The sequence below is a fragment of the Balaenoptera musculus genome, chromosome 3, assembly GCF_009873245.2.
Source record: "Balaenoptera musculus isolate JJ_BM4_2016_0621 chromosome 3, mBalMus1.pri.v3, whole genome shotgun sequence".
NCBI lineage: Eukaryota > Metazoa > Chordata > Mammalia > Artiodactyla > Balaenopteridae > Balaenoptera > Balaenoptera musculus.
The window spans coordinates 168,569,317-168,591,001 of NC_045787.1; the positions used below are offsets into that span (position 1 = coordinate 168,569,317).

Below are 21,685 nucleotides of genomic sequence, written 5' to 3' on the forward strand. Positions count from 1 at the left end.
AATTTATTTTATTTATTTTTTTCTAGTTGTCTGCAGTGAACATGGATTACTTGTAAAATTAGAAAGAAAACAATAAATGTCATTAAAAACGTAAAAAAACTGGGCATTAACTATCCCGCTATGTCCCCTTCATCCGTACTGCATATACTTTGTTATCTAGGTCTTTAAATAATTGTAGTTATATAAAACTCGTCTCATTTCCATTACAGTGTCTTTTGCCGCGAGGGATGATAAGTCGGTTTTGTTTTGGGGGTTTTTTTCTTTTGCAACTTGGTATAGGCTGACGTCCTTTTAGTGCACGTCGCTTTTTTTTTTTCCCCCTCCCACCCCCGCGCCCAAAGTGCACATCGCTTTAAGCCCATTGCAGATACTGGGGGTTTTAAAAATTTTTTTTTTTTTACAAATTGGTTTGTTAACACCAAAATAGTTGCTGGCAGTTGAATCAATACATGAAAATGGTATAGTCCTAGAAGGATAATAATAGATTAGTAAAGTGAATGAAGGGCTAAGCGCAGGAAGATTGTAAATATTTTTGAACAAGAGATATTTGATATAAAATGATACATACTCTTTGATTCTATTTACATGCAATATAAACCAGGGAAAATTATTGTATACTTAGCTGATGAAACTAGAGGGAAAAAGGAAATGACCTTTTAAAAGTTTAGGATATTGGTGACTGTGAGCGGGCAGGTGGCTCTCCTGACAGGTCATCATAACCACTGGGATGTGAGGTGTAGCCGCAGCCTCTCTTTCTTGTCCAGTTTGTGATGTCATGATGTTTATTTTGTCATATTTCTGTCGAGTGTACATTTTATGCATTTTTCTGCATTGTGTTTTCAAATATAAAATGCTGTGATATCATCAATATAACTCACCATAATCCCACATTTTTAAAAAGCTATCTCAAATAATCTCAATGCATGGATAAAAAGTGTTTTATACAATTTAACATCCATGACAAATTTCTTACTAATTTAAGAATAGATGAGAACTTTCATAATCTTTTGAAAGGCATCTTCAAAAAATTTTTTCATGATAGAAATTATATATAAGTAGTCAAAGGTCAGTTATTCAATAAAATTACATACTCATCACCCCTTTAGCAGTCTCCTAGATAGCCTAGCTGGTGCCAGGAGAAATAGGTATTTGAATTATAAAGGAAGAAAAAAAGTATCTTGTTGCTGAAACAGTTGTGCATATAGAACCTCAAAACCACATGAGGGTAACCGTAAAAACTAAAGTGATTAACAGGTTTTCAGAATGCAAACAATGTAAAAATAAACATCAATACCTTTCTAATCATTACCAAAAAGAAGCTGAGTGTATAACTTAAAAAGTGACATGTCCAAAGGTAAAAATGAAATTATTCAATTATCAAAATAAGTCTAATTAATGAAACATATAGAGAGAACCATATGCAAAACATTTTTAATTATATTGAATGACATCAAAGCAGACTAAAATAAATGGAATGATGGAAAGGGTTCTAGGAAAGGAGAGAGCCATGTCACCACGATGTCAATATTTCACAAAGAGCTGTATGGTTGGGTTTTTTATATATATAAATTTATTTTATTTATTTATTTTTGGCTGCATTGGGTCTTTTTTTAAAATATATAAATTTATTTATTTATTTATTTTTGGCTGTGTTGGGTCTTTGTTGCTGTGTGTGGGCTTTCTCTAGTTGCAGTGAGCGTGGGCTACTCTTCGTTGCGGTGCGCAGGCTTCTCATTGTGGTGGCTTCTCTTGTTGCGGAGCACGGGCTCTAGGCGCGCGGGCTTCAGTAGTTGTGGCGCACAGGCTTCAGTAGTTGTGGCTCGCGGGCTCTAGAGCGCAGCCTCAGTAGTTGTGGTGCACGGGCTTAGTTGCTCCGCGGCATGTGGGACCTTCCCGCATCAGGGCTCGAACCCGTGTGCCCTGCATTGGCAAACGGATTCTTATCCACTGCGCCACCAGGGAAGTCCAGGGATAAGGTTTTATTGTCCAGAATACATTAAAAACCTCACACATCAGTAACAAAAATGCAAACAACCCAGTTAAAAAAACAACAAAGGACTTGACCTGCTGGAAGTCAAAGGCACAGTCATATATTTTCAATTTCATGCATCAAAATGACATACTGATATTTTACATGAAGTTCACCAAAGATACACCGTCCAGGTAGGCATGTACAAAGCAACCCCGTAAGTAACCATGACCCCTTACAAAGTTGGGAAAGAATGCTAATCTTCTAAGAAGTTACGTTGCTAGGGTCAGAAGAAAGGAAAAAAAAAAAAAAAGATCTTTATGGTTGAGCAGGCATCCCATCTTTGAGGAGGTCTGGTTAATATATAAGGCAGATGCTCACTGCCCACTAAAGGGGAGGGAGGGAGGAGGCCCAAAAGGACAGAGAGAATTTTACATTTAAATTTTATTGTCCTGCCTCAAAATATACATGTATTTCATAAAATGGATAAACAAAATATAGCCTGTACCTAGGATGGAGCAGTATTTAGCCATAAAATGGAAGAAAGCTCTGACATGCTGCAATGTGAATGAACCTTGAAATTATTACGCTGAGGAAAAAAGCCAGACACAAATGGCCAATATTGTATTATTCCATTTAGATATATAAAATGTCCAGAATAGGTAAATCCAGTGAGACAGAAAGTATTTTAGTGGTGATCAGGAGGTAGGGTTATCATGGATATAAAATAGCCTTATAATTTGTTTTTTTAAATGAAGATATATTTCACATACTCTATTTCACATACGCTCACACTTTTAAGTGTAAAACTCAGTGGCTTTTTGTACATCGCACAGCTGTGCAACCATCGCTATACAATCTGAATAAGGAAATATAGACTTCTACATTTCAAAATTCACTTGGACTGACTAAAGCCTGATCGGACACAAATTTCTTTGCAGTGTAAAATGCACACCTGAGAACGGTGACATTTCACACCTGTGTATGTGCTGAGGCTGCAGGGAGGCTGGGGCCTCGGGGTCCGACTTCCCACGGGGGAAAGGTCCCTGGCTTTTGGGTTGCTGATCTCAAGCCCCAGAGGCAGGAAGCGGGGACGAAAAGTGGGACCTCCCCGTGTCAAGGGTCACACTTCAAAACCTAGCCTGACCCTGCCTTGCACGTGTTGACGTCACTGAGAGTTTGGTTCTTAACGGGCACATTCCCCCGGTGACTTCTCCCCGGGCAGTGTCCTGACTCCGGAGTTCACGAAGCCCTGTGTCTCGTCTTTTCTCATCCTCGCTCCGGATATGGAGCGATCCGCGGGGAAACTGAATCTGGGCTTCCAGGTGCAGGAGGAGGACACAGGGGAGCCGCCCAGCTGCGGGCAGATGCCACAGGGACCTCCTGGCTGGGAGCGGGTTCTGCACGGAGCCCAAGTCCCGGGCTGGGGAATCAGCCACGCGTGTCCCTGTGGCCTGTCACTCGGGGCAGGAGCGGGGCCTGGTTGAACTGTCCAGTCAGCGGCGACTGGGCGGGGTCCCGACAACCAGCCAATCAGGGTAGGAAGGGACCAGGAGGACTGCCCATCGGGGCGGGGGCGTGGCAAGGGTTACCGTCCAATCAGGGCGCGGGCCCCGGAGCGCCGTCCAATGAGGGCGGGCGACGGGCGCGTTCCGAGCCCCCGGAAGTTTCTCTCAGCGGGCCGCACACTGGTGCGAACTTGTCCCGCGCGGCCTCAGGTGTCGCGTCCCCGTCGGTCTTACCTGCCCAGGTCGGAGGGTCGCCCGGAGGACTCTTCAGAGAACCCGGAAGGAGGCGGAGATGGTGAGTGCGCGGCCCGGGGTCCGAACAAGGAAAAAGCTGGTTCGAACTGGCCGGACCTGCCGAAAGAGGCAGTCTGGCCAGGGTCTCCCCGCGTCCCACCCACCCCCGTGTCCAGACCCAATTCTCCCCCTCGGCCGCGGGGAGGGGACCCGGCTTCCAGTCCCGGGGTCCCAACTTGACTCTCCCCCTTGGCGGCGGATTGGGGTCTGGGCATCCGGACTGAGCCCTTGGCGGAGTGAGCTTGCGAGGGAGGAAAGGACGGTCAGGAGCTGGGGGCGAGGGAGGTCTTCCCTGGATCTGACAGGTAAAGTCAGGCCCGGACTTGGCAAGGAGACTGAATTGCAAATACTGTTGCGATAGCGCCGAGGCTCGGATCTCAGAGATATGTCAGCCTCTCCAACCGCACAGAAAAAGGCTTTTTCTCTTTCGTGTGAGGAGGGAAGTTGGGCGAGTGAGGGCGGTGCGCGGACTGGGGGTCAGTGTGGCTGGACTGGACAGGGTCCCCTGCGTCTCCTATTCTCTGGAGAAGCTGACCAGGGGCTTGTTCGGAACCTCAGTGCTGCTCAGGTGTGGGGCCGACCCAGAGTTCTCTCCTCCTGTGGGGAGGGAGCCTGATGATGTGCGTAAGAAATGGGACGGGGAAAAGTTGGTGGAGCCCAGATGTGTGAATAGGCCAGGAGGGCCGGACCTCCTAATGTCAAAGGTCAGAGTCAAACTGGCTCCTGCTTTGTTATAAAGCAGAAACTAACACACCGTTGTAAAGCAATTATACTCTAATAAAGGTGTTAAAAAAAAAAAACTGGCTTCTGCAGTGCCTGTAGTGGTGTCACAGTGTCTTTGTTCTTAAAGGAAGGGCACAGATCCACAGTGACATTGCCCTCCATCCGTCCCCTGACCCAGGAGTTCCCCAGGTCCTCCTCTATCATGTTCAATAATAATCAGTATTGAGGCTGCAAAGAACAAAGCGGTTTATTTGGGGGTCTTAAGAATTTCAATTTGGGGTACACAGGTTCTGGTAAAACCAGAGTGTTCTGGGGAAGAGAAAGAGTCAGGGGTTTATAAAGCACAAGCCACAAGGTTGTTAAAGTTGTCTGGCAGAAATTATGATTGACTCTGACAGACGCGGAGGAAAATTCAATTAACCATCAAATTAAGAAGAAAGGGAATTTTATTCGAGCCAAACTGAGGATTATAACCCAGGAGACAGTCTCTCAGAAGCTCTGAGAACTGTTCCACCAGTTAGAAGTCGAAAACACAGTCATGTACATTTTTGAGATGAAAGATCGTACATCAAAATGACATACTGACATTTCACATAAAGTTCACCAAAGATACATAGTCCAGGTAAGCACGTACAAAAGGAGCAGTAAGACAGAAGTTACATTGCTAGCCTCAAAAGAAAGGGAAAAGTTTGATCTTTACGTTTGAGAAGGCGTTCCTATCTTTGAAGAGGTGTGGTTACCGTGTAATGCATATGCTTAAACACTAAGTGGGGAGGGAGGAGTTCCAAACAGACGGAGAGAGCGTTTTATGTTAAAATTTACTTGTGCTTTCTCAAAGTATAAATTTCATTTCATCACACAGGGAAGGAAATATTTGTCCTTAAGGGATAGGCTGTCACGAGTTATTTAGGGGAAGGGTCCAATAAGTATCTTGACTTTCTGGGTCATTGGGCAGATGTTCTGGATGCCTGCGTTAAGGCAGTAAGTGGTCAAAAGTTCAGATTCCATCTGGGCTGAGACCTGCATAAACCCCACTTCCTCAGTGGCCTCCTGGCTCCATTTTAGAGCGCTCTCTTAGCAATACTGACTCCGTTTTGATTTTCCTTTCACACCTGTCCCCTCGTATCCCAGCCCCCGGACTAAAGGGCAGGGACAGCCCTGGACAGGTGGGGATACTAGGAGGGGAGACTGAGTCAGCACTTTTCTGTTCAGGAGAAAAGGTCTGCAAGCTTTGGGCTGATGCTGTGTGGCCAGGAGCAGATTCTGCTCATAGCCCAGGATCCTGGCGGCCAGGTGTGGCGTCCCATAGAAAGCCAGGCGGTAAAGGGCTGAAGGCACTTCCGCCCTGCTCCGGCACGTGACCTACAGCTGGCCCTTCTCTCAGAATCAAGCCTGCAACGTTGTCAATCAGGGCCTGAAGGAGGTCCGTCCAATCAGGGCGCGAGGGATTGAGCCTCATCCAATCAGAGCCGGGGGCGGACGCATCCCCTCCTGCGGGGACGTCGCTCTCCGCCTCCTGGGCGTCCAGCGCGCCTCATGGGGTCCAGGTGACCCGTCGCTGTCCCTCTCACCTGCGCGGGCGGTCGGGCCGCAGGGCCGCGGAGAGGACGCCGTGAGAACCGAGAGCGGGGCTGAGATGGTGAGTGCGCAGGACATGCGCTATGGCCCGCTGGGGCTCGTTCCAACTGGCCGGAACGGGCCGCGGGCCCCGTCTCCCTGTACTCAGTCCCCACTCTACTCTCTACCCTCACCCACGACGTGGATCAGGTGTCCTGTCCCATCCACGCGCGGGGTCTGAGCGCCCTGATCTGTTCCTGGGCCGGCAGGGCAGGGGGTGGGGTCCGAGGGAGCACCAGCGGAGCGGACGCTCAGGCGCTGGTGGGGAGGGGACCCGCCCTGGACCTGACAGATGAAGTCCAGCCCAGACTTGTCAAGGAAGGAGCCTGTATTGCGAATGCTTTTGCGATAGCGCCGAGGCTGGGATCTCAGAGAGGTGCCAGCGTCTCCAACCACACAGCAAAGGGCTTTTCTCTTCTCTGTAAGGCGGGTGAGAGCAAGGCTGTTTTTCAGGATCGGGCCTCCCTATGGTCAGCGCATTCTCGGCCCAGGTCTGCAAGGGCTTGTTCTGCAGCTCAGTGTTGCTTGGGGTGGGGCTGCGGGGGGGGGGGGGGTTGAGGTGGGGGAGAGACCCAAAATCAGGGGCCTGTGGGTGAGAAGCGTGATCAAAGGTGGGCTAAGAAATAGTCGTTGACCTTAAAAATAAAAGTCAGTTACTTACCAGCAAAAATGGGTTTATTTGGGAACAAAAAAGAATTGCAATTTGGGACAGACAACGAATAGCAAAAGCCATATGCAAGTCAAGCGAGCTTATTTATTGGAGAGAAAGGATGGAGTTGAGAGAGGTTATAGTACTGAAGCAACTTCCATTGGAGAAAATGGAGAGTTCAGGGTGATGCTGGTTTCTCGTTAGCTAGTTGCTGGGGTAGCCAGTTTCTTGAGAAGATGCCATGCATGTACATCTTTTCCTATTGTGGCCTGCAATTGGTGATTCTTTCTTGTTTTCAGTTGTTCTGTTGGGGTCTCTAACTGACACTTGTTCCTGTAATTGATGTCAGGTGGTACTGGCTGAGGCTCCCCCTTCTCCCCACCAACATCTTTTTTAGTGAGTTTTCTCTTAATTTTCACATGGCCATTGAGAATACTTGGTCAAGCCTGTAGCATACAATAATCTAAACTTCAAAACAAGAGACCTTTATCCAAATGAGTCCCTGCAGGGGGAGAAGGGTCTGTTGCACCAGGCACAGGGGCTCTGCAGGAAGGGGGACATCTGACCCTAAGATCTGCAGGCATCTCAAAGAGTTGGGCAAAGAGAGTTTTTCTCTTATACAGAGGAGTAAACAACACCAGGAGGGACCAGGTGTGATGCTTGGATAGCAGATCCCTGAGGCCAGCCTGTCCTTAGGGGTCTGTCTGCTGGCTGCGGTGAGGCCAGGTCAGGGGGAAGGAGAGGAGCTGAACCAAAGTTTGGCCAACAAGCATTTGTTCTGCTTGGTCAGTGGGGGGAACAGTTCCACCAATCACTGATGAGGTGGAGATGGGGCTTTGCGGGGACTGCATCTGGCCTTGTCCTGGATAAACAAGGGGCCTCCATGTGAGTCTTATCTGAGTCAGGTGGGGCACAGGGGCGGTTTCTTGCAGCCTGCCGTTTTCCAGAACACCAAAGGGTGGGGGGTCCTTTCAGCTTCCATCGAAGTTTCCAGGAGCACAGGGCTCAGGGAGGGTTCAGCATTGTCCCCTGACACCTGTGAGCTGCCTCCTCTGGGTCCAGCTCGGCACTAATAGCTTCCCCTAATCCAGCTTCCGGTTTCAGCAAGTGTAAAATTCTGCATTCTTTCTGCCTGGTTTCTTCTCCTTAGTGAGGGTAGTAAGCATCTCAGGTCTTTGCCCTTTCCTGCTGACTTGTATTATTCTGGGCCTTTGGGCCTTAACCAGAGATGCCTCTGGGGAGAAGTGTCTCAGTACAGAAAATGTTTTCTCTTCCATTAGAATTTCAGGAAATGCAGGCAGTCCCACCCCTTCATGTGAAATGTGTGGAGAGATGGATTTAAAAGATTCATAGGAATCGTAGTGACTCTTCCATGCAGGGTGCAGAGTTCTGACACTGTCTGATTCTTGTCTACTTCCTGTTATTAGCTGGTCAATAGAGATGAATGGAAATTCTGTGGAATGTGACCAGTGCTACTGAGACTTGCTCACTTCTTTTTAGATGAGTTACAGCTTGTCATCATGAGCATATTAGTGAACTGATGTCTGTCTTCTGAAAGGGATGAGCAGTATCCTGTTCCTCAAATCATAAAAGTGCCCCAGAATTTCCCTAGGGGAAGGAAGGTGGCCTTGGGTCCTGCTGTCCACCCTACCCGCCTCCCACGCCGGTGGCCTCCAGACCATAGAACCACCACAGAAGGAGCTGTTTATGGCATGAGCATGGGGGAGGGGATCCACCTGCAGGAATGCTAGGGGTGGTTTGTCCTCTGAGGTTCTGCTGCCCTCAGCTGTTCCCTGACCTTTGCTTTTGGCTTCATCCAAGGGAGTTGATGCTCTGAGTGTGATGTGTGCACCCTGAGTGAGTCTGTGAAGGTCAGACGTGGAGAAGGCTCCTTGAGCTCAACTGCTATTGAGAGGGTTGATGAATTGGAGAGTTCCTCTGGGTCAGAACTTCAACTTGAGCATTTCCTCCTGGGTGAGAATTGAGACCCAGAAGGAGGGGGCATTTCCACACTGAGAAGGGCAGCACAGGCATGTGGAGCTCTGAAGCTCAGTCCCTCCCCCTGCCCTGGGGGCGCCCAGCCAGGCTGTGTGTCGGCAGGGGGATCCCAGCCCCCCAGCTCGGATGGCTTTGACCTTGTGACTTGGGGTTTCCTTGTGCACCATGGGCAGCACGCTGCTGATCTGAGCGGCTCACACTTGGCTGCTCTTCCGTTTTGTTTCCTCGATGGAACCTTGTGTCATGTGACTCAGTGTGAGTACTGAAGACTTTTGTTCCATTACTGGAAGGTGTAGATTTTTATTCCCTTGGTTGGCTGGTAGCACTTCCCAGTGAGCGACCCCCAGGGTGCCGATCATCCTGGTCTTTTTGTTATTCTTTGCAGCTTTACATCTGTCCTTCATCACCAAGCATCATTTTGTTTGATTTTGCTTCTGCTGAATCTGCAGTAAGTGAACATGACCCGTAGCACACCAGTAATGGCACACAGAAGGCTTCTCTGTGGTTGTCAGCCCCAGGCTGTTTCACACGTGCTGGTGTCAGAGGTCACCTGGTTAAATCCTCCATCCAGTCGTGTGAGGCTTGAGTTGTCTCATGTTTAATTTTGATTTGTCAGCACTGCTGTTAAACTCCTTGATTTTGTCTCCAAGTGCCAATGCAATATAAATTTTTTACATGTGGAAGGAAAATTGTAGGATTGTAGATTATGGATATTTTCAAAATACTAGGAAGTGTGGATGGAGGGCTGGAGACGAGTGTTAATTCCACGTCATTTCCAGCACGTGGAGATTTGGGGATTCCAGCTTAATTTTGTTCATCTCAAGTGTGTAAAATGGGATCTGCTTGTGATTGTATATTGGTCTTTACTGATAATCATTGAGTCTGAGCATTTCTTGTAAGTGGTGGTTCATCTTCCGTGAAATAGTTTTCAGTTGTTTTCTCACCTTTAATTCATTTGTATATTTATTGATTTTTTATGTGTTATTTACATACACTGGACATTCATCTCTTTTCATTTCTAGGGGTGGCAAAGATGTTCTCCCAAAGTCTGGGTTATCATTTCTTTTTTTAAATATTTATTTATTTATTTATTTGGTTGCACCTGGTTTTAGTTGTGGCAGGCGGGCTCCTTAGTTGTGGCATGCGAACTCTTAGTTGCAGCGTGCATGTGGGAACTAGTTCCCTGACCAGGGATCGAACCCGGACCCCTTGCGTTGGGAGTGCAGAGTCTTAACCACTGCACCACCAGGGAAGTCCCTATCATTTCTTTTTATTCTACCCTTCATGGACAATTCTTAACTTTAATAGACTTGAACTGAATTTATCCATCTCTTCCGTTGTAGCTCTTTTTTCTTTTCATGTATAGGAAAACTTCCCCCGACTCTCAAGTCATGAGTGAGTTTGCCTGTAACTTCTCAATGTGTTCTACTTTCTTCTTTCACAGTTAAGTTCACAGTGAATTGGTTATTGCATGTGCAGTTACTAAGGAAAAAGATTTCTTATTCCCCTGTAAATACCCAGTGATCACTGCCCCTCAGGTCAAAGTGTCATCATCTGGCCCCTGCCCAGCAGCTTATGCTCTGGCGTCGATCCACTTGACAAAAACAGGTGGGCCTGTTTCAGTGCGCTGTTTTTCCATTGGTGTATTTGTCCATCCCTCTGTTAACACCATCCTGTCCTAATCACTGCAGTTTAAAACGCTTCAATGTCTGTTACGGAATATCCCACCACCTTGTTCCATAGAAAATTTTGGCTAGTTTTAGAAATTTGTTTTCCATTTCAGTTTTTAGAAGTAGTTTTTCTTTAAGTTCAAACAAAACAGAATCAAACCATCCCCAAAACAAGCCAATTTTAGATTTAATGGAATTTTCTTAAAACTCTTAACCTGTTTGGGAGAAGCTGACATCCTGGTCTCTTTTCTGTGGATATGTGCCATCCCTCCATTCATTTCCTTCTCGGATGCTGTTAGTCAATAATGTTTTGAAATTTTTCCATTAAATTGTTTTATATTTTTTATTAAACATATTTTAGAAAGAAAATTAATTTTAATGACAATTAGTTTTAATTATTTATTTATTTATTTTTGACTGCGCTACGTGTCATCTTAGTTCCCCGACCAGGGATCGAACCCATGCCCTCTGCAGTGGAAGCTCCAGTCTTAACCACTGGACAGCCAGAGAAGTCCCCTAATGACAGTTAGTTTTAAAAGTCTATGCTAAGAAAAGTCTATTTAAACTTTTACATTTCTACTGCTTGTTTCTTTTTTTAAATTAATTTTTAAAATTGAAGTATACTTGATTTACAATGTGTTAATTACTGCTGTATGGCAAAGTGATTCAGTTATTTCTTTTTTAAAATATTCTTTTCCATTATTGTATGTCATAGGATATTGAATATAGTTATCTGTGCTATACAGTAGGACCTTGTTGTTTATCCATTCTGTATATAAAAGCTTACATCTGCTCACCCCAACATCCCACCCCATTCTACCCCCAACTCCCTCCCCCTTGGCAACCACCAGTCTGTTCTCGGTGTCCGTGATTCTGTTTCTGTTTCATAGACAGGTTCATTTGTGTAATATTTTAGATTCCACGTATAAGTGATATCATATGGTATTTGTCTTTCTCTGTCTGACTTACTTCACTTAGTATGATAATCTCTAGTTGCATCCATTTTGCTGCAAATGACATTATTTTATTCTTTTTTATGGCTGAGTAATATTCCATTGTGTACACATACCACATTTTCTTTATCCATTCCTCTGTTGATGGACACTTAGGTTGTTTCCATGTCTTGGCTATTGTGAACAGTGCTGCTGTGAATATAGGGGTGCATGTATCTTTTTGAATTATAGTTTTGTCTGGATATATGTCCCAGAGTGGGATTGCTGGATCATATGGCAATTCTATTTTTAGTTTTCTGAGGAATCTTCATACTGTTTTCCACAGTGGCTGTACCAATTTACATTCCCACCAACAGTGTAGGAGGGTTCCCTTTTCTTTTCTCCACACCTACTCTCCAGCGTTTGTTATTTGTAGACTTTTTAATGATGGCCATTGTGACTGGCATGAGGTGGTGCCTCACTGTAGTTTTTATTTCATTTCTCTAATAATTAGTGATGTTGAGCATCTTTTCATGTGCCTGTTGGCCATCTGTATTTCTTCTTTGGAGAAATGTCTATTTAGGTCTTCTGCCCATTTTGGATCGGGTTGTTTTTGTAGTTGTTGTTGAGTTGTATGAGCTGTTTGTATATTTTGGAAATTAAGCCCTTGGTCGCATCGTTTGCAAATATTTTCTCCTGTTGTGTAGGTTGTCTTCACTTTCCTCTCTTAATGATTTTAAAAACCAAACATGTATGGCAGATCAGCATTAGAGAGATTTCTGTGTCTATTATTACCAAGAGCTCAGAGTGAGAAATATGTTTGAATACTTGAAAAGACTCTGAGCAGAAACAAGACTTGAAGTGTGGTTTTATGATAAACCACTCAGAAAACCTCAGTCATCCAATACTAAAAACACAGAAGATAAACAGGCATTTACTAAACTCATTGTCTCCAGCACCGCCTTTGGTCTAGGCAGTTTATTAATCTACTTTCTTTTACTTTTTTTTTTTTGAAGGGAACTTTATTTTTATTTTTTTATTTTTGGCTGCGTTGGGTCTTCGTTGCTGCGCGAGCTTTTCTCTAGTTGTGGCAAGCGGGGGCTACTCTTCGTTGCCGTGCGCAGGCTTCTCATTGCAGTGGATTATCTTGTTGCGGAGCATGGACTTTAGGTGTGCGGTCTTCAGTAGTTGTGGCACATGGGCTCAGTAGTTGCGGCACACAGGCTTAGTTGTTCCGCAGCATGTGGGATCTTCCCGGACCAGGGCTCGAACCCGTGTTCCCCTGCATTGGCAGGCGGATTCTTAATCCCTGCACCACCAGGGAAGCCCTATTAATCTACTTTCTATCTCTATAGATTTGCTCATTCTGTGCGTTTCATATAAGTGTTATGTGGAGTCTTAATGTTCTTTAAGTTTATTGGTTTTGTGCCACCGATCAGTACAACATTCCTCTTCTGGCAAATAATATTCCATTTTGAGATTATATTGTGTTTGCTTATCCAAATCACTTGATGATCTTTTGAGTTTCCACTTTTTGGCTGTCATAAGTCATGCTGCTGTGAATATCTGAGTATTAGTTTTTGTGTTGGTGTTCGCTTTCACCTCCTCTCTTGGGTAGATAGATACCTAGGGTGGAATCGCTGTGTTATATGGTGACACTGTGTTTATCATTTTGAGGATCTGCTGGACTGTCTCCCAAAGTGGCTTCACCATTTTACCTTCCCATCAGCAGTGTGTGAGGTTCCAACTTCCCCACATCCTCGCCTGCCCTGCCTTGCCTTGTTTGTCCATCTTATATCCATCCTGGTGGGTGTGAAATATCTGCCTGTAGCTTTGGCATTTCCCTGGTGAGTAACGTCCAGCATCTTTTCATGGGCTTATTGGCCACTTGTATTTATTCTTTGGAGAAATGTCTGCTCACATTATTTGCCCATTATTTATGCATTATTTGTTTTTCTCTTGTTGCCCTTTATTTTTTATTGTTGTCCTATTAGTTTTTTAAAATGTATTTAGAATACAAGTTCCTTATCAGGTGTGTGATTAGCAAACCCCAGTCGCAGCCTCAGGCGAGGCAGCCTTGCCTTCTTTGTAGCTGATGTATTTGGAATTTTTTATAATTTAGATTGTCAGAATATATTTTGGATTAAAATTCTAATTTATAAAAATAATTGCTTGCTTTGTATTTCAGGGGTCTGGTGTCATCCATACTGTCCTAAAGATAATAATTAGGTGCTTTTTATTCTCTGTGTTAAAAGTTACGTTTGGCCCTGTTGCTGTCAGATCGTTCTGCGACTCTTCTTTGTGGATCATTTTCCTTGATTTCTGGGCACATGATTATTTATCTGAGAGGCCCTGCTGGCTTGACAGATCCTTCAGGAACCAGGGCTCCTCTTACCCCACAGGTGTCCCAGGCCCTGGGCCCTGGCTTGCGTCTGTGCCCTCGGTGTCCATCTCATCCTGGCAGGGGGTCGTGTCTCTGCCTCTGTCGGATATGAGGGGAGTGGCCCAGGATTTTACATGCTGTTCAGTCCAGGCGAGAGTTCTTCAGATGCAGCGGTCCTGGAAAATCAGTGTTCACGACCTCCTGACAGTCTGCTCCTGTTCTTGGAGTTTCAAGGAAATAACTTTTGACCAAACCAAGTATTTCCTTCTTATCTGAATGATGATTTTATTTTCAGTCTTTACCATCTCAGGTTCTGCTCTCTCACTAAAAACAATTTTTTAAAAAATTGAAGTATAGTTGATTTACAATGTTATGTTAGGGGACTTCCCTGGTGGTCCAGCAGTTAAGACTCCGAGCTTCCACTTCAGGGAGCGCAGGTTTGATCCCTGGTCGGGGAACTAAGATCCCACATGCTGGATGGTGCAGCCAAAAAGTTAAAAAAGAAAATTGTGTGTTAGTTTCAGGTGTACAGCAAAATGATTCCCTTACACATACACACATACACACACACACACACATATGTATGTATATATCTATAGTCTTTTTTTCCAATTCTTTTCCATTATAGGTTATTACAGTATATTGAATATAGTTCCCTGTGTAAATCCTTATTGTTTATCTATTTTATATTTGGTAAAAAACAGTTCTTTTTAATCATGTGTCTATAAGTCTACATCTATTGTTGCTGTTACATGTTGCTTCAGTTTCCAGCACTTACCATCACTGAATAAACTGCATTTGATTGGCTTGTGTGTGTTCATTTCCCACAAGAGTGTAAGCTCAGGAGTCCTAGGAATTGAGTCCGGTTCCTGACTGTCGGCCTCCCCATCCTCCCACACACGGGGGTGAAGAGGGAGCCTTGCTGACATGGAACCTGTGGCTGTTTCAGGACTCGGTGGTCTTTGAGGACGTGGCTGTGAACTTCACTGCGGAGGAGTGGGCTTTGCTGGACCCGGCTCAGAGGAAGCTCTACAGAGACGTGATGCTGGAGACCTTCAGGAACCTGGCCTCCGTGGGTGAGGACGGCTTCCTCCCTGCACTTAGTCTTTAGGGAAGAAATATTTCTTACAATGTTCTTTCTTACTGGAACCAAGGAATAGGAATATGTTGAAAAACAGGCAGACGTGGTCCCCACCTTTATAGAACCTACCTAGAGTTAAATAGCTTTTTCATGACAGTAAATATTTCTATATTTTTTTAAAAGTTTTTTCCTTTGTGATGAGAACTCTTTTTTTTTAAATTAATTAATTAATTAATTTATTTATTTATGGCTGTGTTGGGTCTTCGTTTCTGTGCGAGGGCTTTCTCTAGTTGTGGCAAGTGGGGGCCACTCTTCATCGTGGTGCGCGGGCCTCTCACTATCGCAGGCTCTCCTGTTGCGGAGCACAGGCTGCAGACACGCAGGCTCAGTAATTGTGGCTCACGGGCCCAGCTGTTCCGCGGCATGTGGTATCCTCCCAGACCAGGGCTCGAACCCGCGTCCCGCGCACCGGCAGGCAGACTCCCAACCACTGCGCCACCAGGGAAGCCCAATATTTCTATATTGAATTGATTTTTATTACTCTTGATCAGAATCCTGAGGCTCCCTAATTGTATAAATGTGAGCGTGGTCTCCAGTGTCACTTTGGGGCAGTGAGAGCAGCGTTACAGTTTCACCCTGTGAAAGTTACACTGTGATCAGTACACATTTGACCTGATAATCTTGCTGCAGTTAAACCCAAACTCACCCATCCTCAATGACATGAGGACCAGAGAATCGGCCCATCTCATGGAGGGCTTGTTGTCCTCCATCCTCCCCATGAGGAGCTTTTCTCCACGAGCAGGACAGCAGCCACGCACCATCTGATCTCCCAGTTGCAGCTGGGTCAGTGGAGATAGGCTTCCTCTAGGGCCTCTGTGCCTGCGATCACCAGGAGGGCACACCTCTCGGGAGGAGCAGGTTCTGGATCAGGGAGAGGTATTTGGACATACCTGTTAGAAACGTTAGAAACATGACTCAGTCTTTGAGAAAGTGATGTTTGTCATTAACCTGGCTTCCCTGTTGGACTTTTCATCCATCCTTGCCCACTTGAGAAGTCTTTCTGTAGCTCCTTTTATAAAGGGAGCATTTGGGAATGTGCATTTTGCCCAGTTTCTTCCTGCTTTGCCTCTCTGGTAATATTGATCTCTACATCAGTCTCCATTCTTTTTTGAGGTATTTCTTAATGGACAGGCTGCCATTTTGACTTATTTTCCCTACCATTGCCAAAGTTCCAAATAGATGAGGTCTTCAGAGTTTTTCTTTGCTTGAGTGTTAAATTAGGTTCTGGACCCATTTCCGTCATGTGTGATCTGTGTGTTTGTGTGTTTAGGCTCCTCACAACTGGTCAACTCAATTCTGACAGCATCTACCCAGTGGTAGCCTCAGATTCCACAGCTTAAGGGTTCGGTCCTACAAGACTCACCCCTGGTCTTCACCCGCCCTCATCTGATGCCAGTTTCAAGCTCAGGTTGTTACCAGTCCTTGTGACCAACTGGCTATAAATGAGTGACCCCCGTGACCCCCTCCTCAGGTTCAATTAATTTGCTAGTACACTCACAGGACTCAGAGAAACATTCACTTACTTCATCACCAGTTTATTATAAAAGGATATAACTCAGGAACAGTCACATGGAAGAGATGCATAGGGCAGTATATGTCAGAAGGGCTCGGAGCTTCCATGCTGTCTCCAGGTGTCAGTCTTCCCATTATCTCCATGTTTTCACCAACATAGATGCTCTCTGAACTTCTTTTTGCTGGGGTGGAGGAGATTATGGAGGCTTTATTACATATGCATGGTTGATTAAATCATTGGCCATTGGCAAGTGATTGAAACTCTGGCTCCTCTCCCCTCCCCAGAGGTGCTGGGGTGTCCGGGGGTGTGGGTGGGACTGAAAGTTCCACCCTTTAATCACATGGTGTCTCCATTTGCAACCAGCCCCCATCCTGGGCTGCTTTCCAACAGTCACCTTCATGAATATAAACCCAATTGTGACAGAAAGGGCTTGTTATGAATAACAGAACACTCATTTCACCCTTCTGACCCTGAAGCATTTTCTGGAACTGAGGACAGGAGATCAAATATTATTCCATTGCTTTTATCACTCAGGAAATTCCAAAGGTTTTGGGAGCTGTGAGCAGGGAACTGTGGATAAGGACCTGATTTATGTGAGAAGTGTATGTTGGTCATCTGAATGACCAAATATATATGTATATATTTCTTATAAATCACAATATCACACATATCCTTCCTTCCTTTATAAAAGTATTTTACATTTTTGAATCAGCGTATGGAAAAAAAGTACAAATGGCCTCTTTCCTTTATCCCACCATTTCTTTCCCAAGAATTTAGTTATGTTACCAATTGTTACAGGTTCTTGCCCTCAAGTTAAAACCACTAGATCAAGTGCTCACTGGGATATTTTGGAGACTGGACTATGCAGTGAAGAGAAAATAGTAAGATTCACAAGAAATGATTCCTGCTCTTTTTTGGGAGAAAATTGGGCATTTCATAACATGAGAGATCAGCGTGTAACCCAGGAGAGGCATTTGAGGTGAGTGGCACTCCCACAAGGAGAAGGGGGATCTCGGCAGAGTGTTAGACTCACTTGAAATTAAAGAAAAGGTATAAACCTAGCTAAACAATTGTGTACTCACAGAGTTTTTATAACACATTACTTTTATAAATGTGATGTAGACATTGAGCATCTGAAACTTAATTCAGTAGGAAATTTCAATGATCAGGAAACCCAATATGTAAAAAACACTGAAAGTTATGGCTCTATTTGAGCCCTCAGCTGGAGCATTAAACTTGTTCAACTTTTGTCACAATGCAGAGAGTGCCAGAAACATGCCAATTCAGTGCAAATGGCAAATACATAGTCAAAATAATCATTAACATCCATCAGTAAATTATTAATAAAGAAATCATTATTATTAATCCCTAATACTGTGCTTCCTACTTTGAACAGAAATCATTTGGTGGAGAGTCTCTGTGAAGGTAAAGAAGGCCATCAAAGTCTAGAAACCCAGAACCAGATTACACATCTTACTGTGCATAAGGGTTATCTGACTGGAATTCAGCCCTGTAAATGCACTAAGTGTGGAAAAGCCTTCAGGGATTGTTCTTTCCAGAGGAATCAGCAAAGATCTCACACTGGACACAAACCTTATCCATGTGAAGGATGTGGGCAAACCTGCAGCTGTGTCTCATACCTAAATCCTCCTGGTGGAACAGACATTGTAGAGAAAACTGATAAATGTCAGGATGATGGGAGAGCATCTAAGAGATATGTGAAAAGTCACAGTAGCAAACAGTCTTTAGAGTGTAAGAAATCTAAAAAATCATTCACTTGCCCGTCATCTGTTCAGCGACATGTAAGAGGTCATTATGGACAGAAAATCCATGTGTGTGAAGTATGTGGGAAATCCTTCAGTTATTATTCCCAGATTGCACGGCATGTGAGAACTCACACTGGAGAGAAACCCTATGAATGTAAAGAATGTGGGAAAGCTTTCACTCGCATCTCACACTTCCGAGAACATGTGAGAATGCACACTGGAGAGAAACCCTATGAATGTAAGCAGTGTGGCAAAGCTTTCAGTTGGTGCACTTACCTTCGAGAACACATGAGAACACACAGTGGAGAAAAACCCTATGAATGCAAGCAGTGCGGCAAAGCCTTCCCCTATCTCAAATCCCTGCAAGGTCATGTGAGGATCCACACTGGAGAGAAACCTTATGTGTGTAAGGAATGTGGGAAATCCTACAGTTGTCCCAAATACTTTAGAAAACATGTGAAAACACACAGTGGAGTAAAACCCTATGAATGTACAGAATGTGGGAAAACGTTTATTACTTCCTCATCCCTTCGACAACATATAAAAACACACAGTGAAGAGAAGCCCTATCAGTGTCAGCAGTGTGGAAAAGCCTTCAGGTATCTGATATCCCTGCAAAGACACATGAAGACACACACTGGTGAAAATTCTGAATACAAAACTGGGGGGAAGCCTTCCTTCTCCCTTAAAACCTCATTGTAAATGGAAGCAATCACATGGAGTGAAATCTTATGAATGGAAAGAATGTGGAAAAACCTTCAGCACTTCACTTATTTTGTAAATGAAAACTCAGGGCACGACAGAAATCTTTTGCTATAAACATGGTTTTTCCTTTGTAAGTGCCTCATCCTGAATAGGGATCCCAGTGTATTAATTTCTAGTTCATGTTGTTGATCTGAACACTTAAGATAATTAACTATCCCTCCATGTCCCTTCATCTATACCTCATATAAAACTTGTCTCGTTTCCATTACAGTGTCTTTTGAACCCAGGGATGTTAAGTGGTTTTTGGTTTTGGGGTTTTTTTCATGTGCAACTTGGTATAATTTTAGATGAAAAAATTTTTGATTCTTACGTCCCATTGTTTTCCTAGTATGTGATCATGAGACCTGTATTGTTGAAATGTCTTTCCTGGTCTACTGTTACAGATACTGGAATTTTCTGGCTCAGTGTTTACCCTCCCCTGGAGTATTAAACTGAAAGGTGTGTCTTTTCCATGTTTCCTTGTTGCATATATGTCCTCACAGAAATTAGTAATTGTGCAAGGTCTTGGAGGACCTTCTGTCTCATCTGATTATGTTCATAATTTGACCGCTGTTCATGTCCGTGATCTTGGTTGGAAATTGGACATGATGCATGGAGTTAAGAAGAGTGACTTGCTGGCATGAAGATGAAAGCTCCTGTCCAGACAGTTCTACTGAATTGTGTTGTCAGTTTGGGTAAGGTGGGAAATTGTATATCCAGAGTCCTTCTGTTAGTGGTTCTGAGTTAAAGTTCATGGGAAGAAGATGCATGAGGTCTGGAAAGCAGAAGTGGGGAAGCCATGATTCTTGGGTCTTCTGTACCATCAGGAGACAGAGATGCATGGCAACCTGGTGAGCCTGAGTTCCAGCACCGTTTTCTGACTTCTGGCTCTGCCCATGTGGAACAGCCCCCAACCAGACATGTGTTTGACGTTAGTTCCCTGTTGGGCAGCAGATTCCACATTTGTCCACAAGCTCCCTCATTATGGATCTTCTTTGGTTTTCGAGTGCGCACAGATCCTTGCATGTTCCTATGGCTCTTTGGTGTCCATCAGCCTACTTCTTCAGGCTTCAGAAGATCACCTAGTGATTTACTCATATCCTGTGACCCCCCCCTTCATGTCTGATGATTCTCATAATTATGTGATTTCTATAAGAAGCATCTTGTTCCTTTAGTAGAAAGGCTGTTTCCTTCCCACCCAAATGCAGGAAACTTACTTCCCTGGTTGCATTGTTGAAGCTGCACTGACCCTACATTTGTTGTTTCTGGATACTTCTGTGATTGCAGTAAGCACTTTTGAATGTATTTGGCCTATTGTGAGCGTTTTCTCTCTCTCTCTCTCTCTCTTTTTTTTTTTTTTTTTGACTGTGTTGGTTCTTCGTTGCTGCGCATGGGCTTTCTCTAGTTGAGGCAAGTGGGGACTGCTCTTCTTGCTGTGCACAGGCTTCTCGCTGTCGTGGCTTCTCTTGTTGCAGAGCATGGGCTCTAGAGCACAGGCTCAGTAGTTGTGGCACTCGGGCTTAGTTGCTCCACGGCATGTGGGATCTTCCCGGACCAGGGATCAAACCCGTGTCCCCTGCATTGGCAGGCGGATTCTTAATCACTGCACCACCAAGAAAGCCCATGTTTTCTCTTATAGCTGACTGCTCCCTAAGCCATAAACCTACTATATTTACTTACCTTGCATATATATATGTGATTACCCAGTGTTTAATTATTTCATTTTTTAAATGTTTTGTTTGTGTTCATACTTGATAGACCAGAGTTGTCAATAATTATACAATAATCAGAAAAACAAGCTGCAAGTTGGTGTCCAACAATCCCCTATGCATTGGTCCGTCTGTCTGCATGATGGCTCATAGTACTGAGAGAAATAGCTTCTTCACCTGTACCTTCCAAATCTCTTGCAAATTAGGCTATTGGTGAATTATAACCCGAAATTATAAAGACGATTCTGGGAAGTATACATCCCAGCCTTACCCACAATGAAATAACACAATGCAATAGAACCATATCTACCTTTCATTGACCTTTCATAAGTAGCACAGTAGCGGCTAGAGGGATATGAAGATGGAGATCGTATATATATATATGTATAAAATATAAAATATTTCTGATTCCAGGAAACAGTATAAGCAGAACAGTAAAATAACTATTTCAGATAACACTGGAAGTTGATACTTAAATGGATTTTAAAATATATAAAAGTATACATATACCGAGTTCAGTAGTGTCCCCCCAAATTTTATGTCCATCTGGAACCTCAGAATATGATCTCTTTTGGAAATAAAATCTGATTAATGGGAGACAGTAGGTCCAAAATGGAGTCACTTGTGTTAGGCAGCCAACCAAGACTTAATAACGAACCAAACTGCAGCTTCAACTTTTCCCAGGAATGTGGCCTTTAACCAGTGAACCTGGCATTTCCTGATCTACAGTAGGAGGTATTCCACTGATAGACTGCCCACGCTTCTGTTCCCCTCAGAAGGGTGACCTTGCCTGAAACAATGCACTCTTTGCTAATAACTTTCCTTTTTCTGTCCCGTCTCTGTTTTTAAAAAACCATTATTTCTGCAGGTCTTTGGACCTCCTTTCTGCTTGCTAGCTGAAATGCTGCCTGATTCATGAGTCGTTTAATAAAGCCTATTAGATGTTTAAAAGTTACTCTGTTGAATTTTTGTTATTTAGCAGATTTGGTGGCAGTGATAGGATCTGAGGTGAACTTCTGATGGCATTTGGGGACAATGAGAAACACAGATGTGGTACAAGGGAACCCTT

The 21,685-nt window shown here is 44.3% G+C and overlaps 1 protein-coding gene across 1 annotated transcript in view; it reads left to right on the top strand.

Moving 5' to 3' along the window:
- The first annotated feature begins 3,255 nt into the window (after positions 1 to 3,255).
- Positions 3,256 to 21,685, top strand: part of LOC118892648 (zinc finger protein 28 homolog) — a 29,543-nt gene continuing 11,113 nt past the window's right edge. The window contains exons 1-4 of the mRNA XM_036847388.1: positions 3,256 to 3,391; positions 3,720 to 3,772; positions 5,879 to 6,133; positions 14,693 to 14,819. Of these exons, the coding sequence (XP_036703283.1) occupies positions 3,256 to 3,391; positions 3,720 to 3,772; positions 5,879 to 6,133; positions 14,693 to 14,819 (571 nt within the window). The remainder of the gene's footprint in view (positions 3,392 to 3,719; positions 3,773 to 5,878; positions 6,134 to 14,692; positions 14,820 to 21,685) is intronic.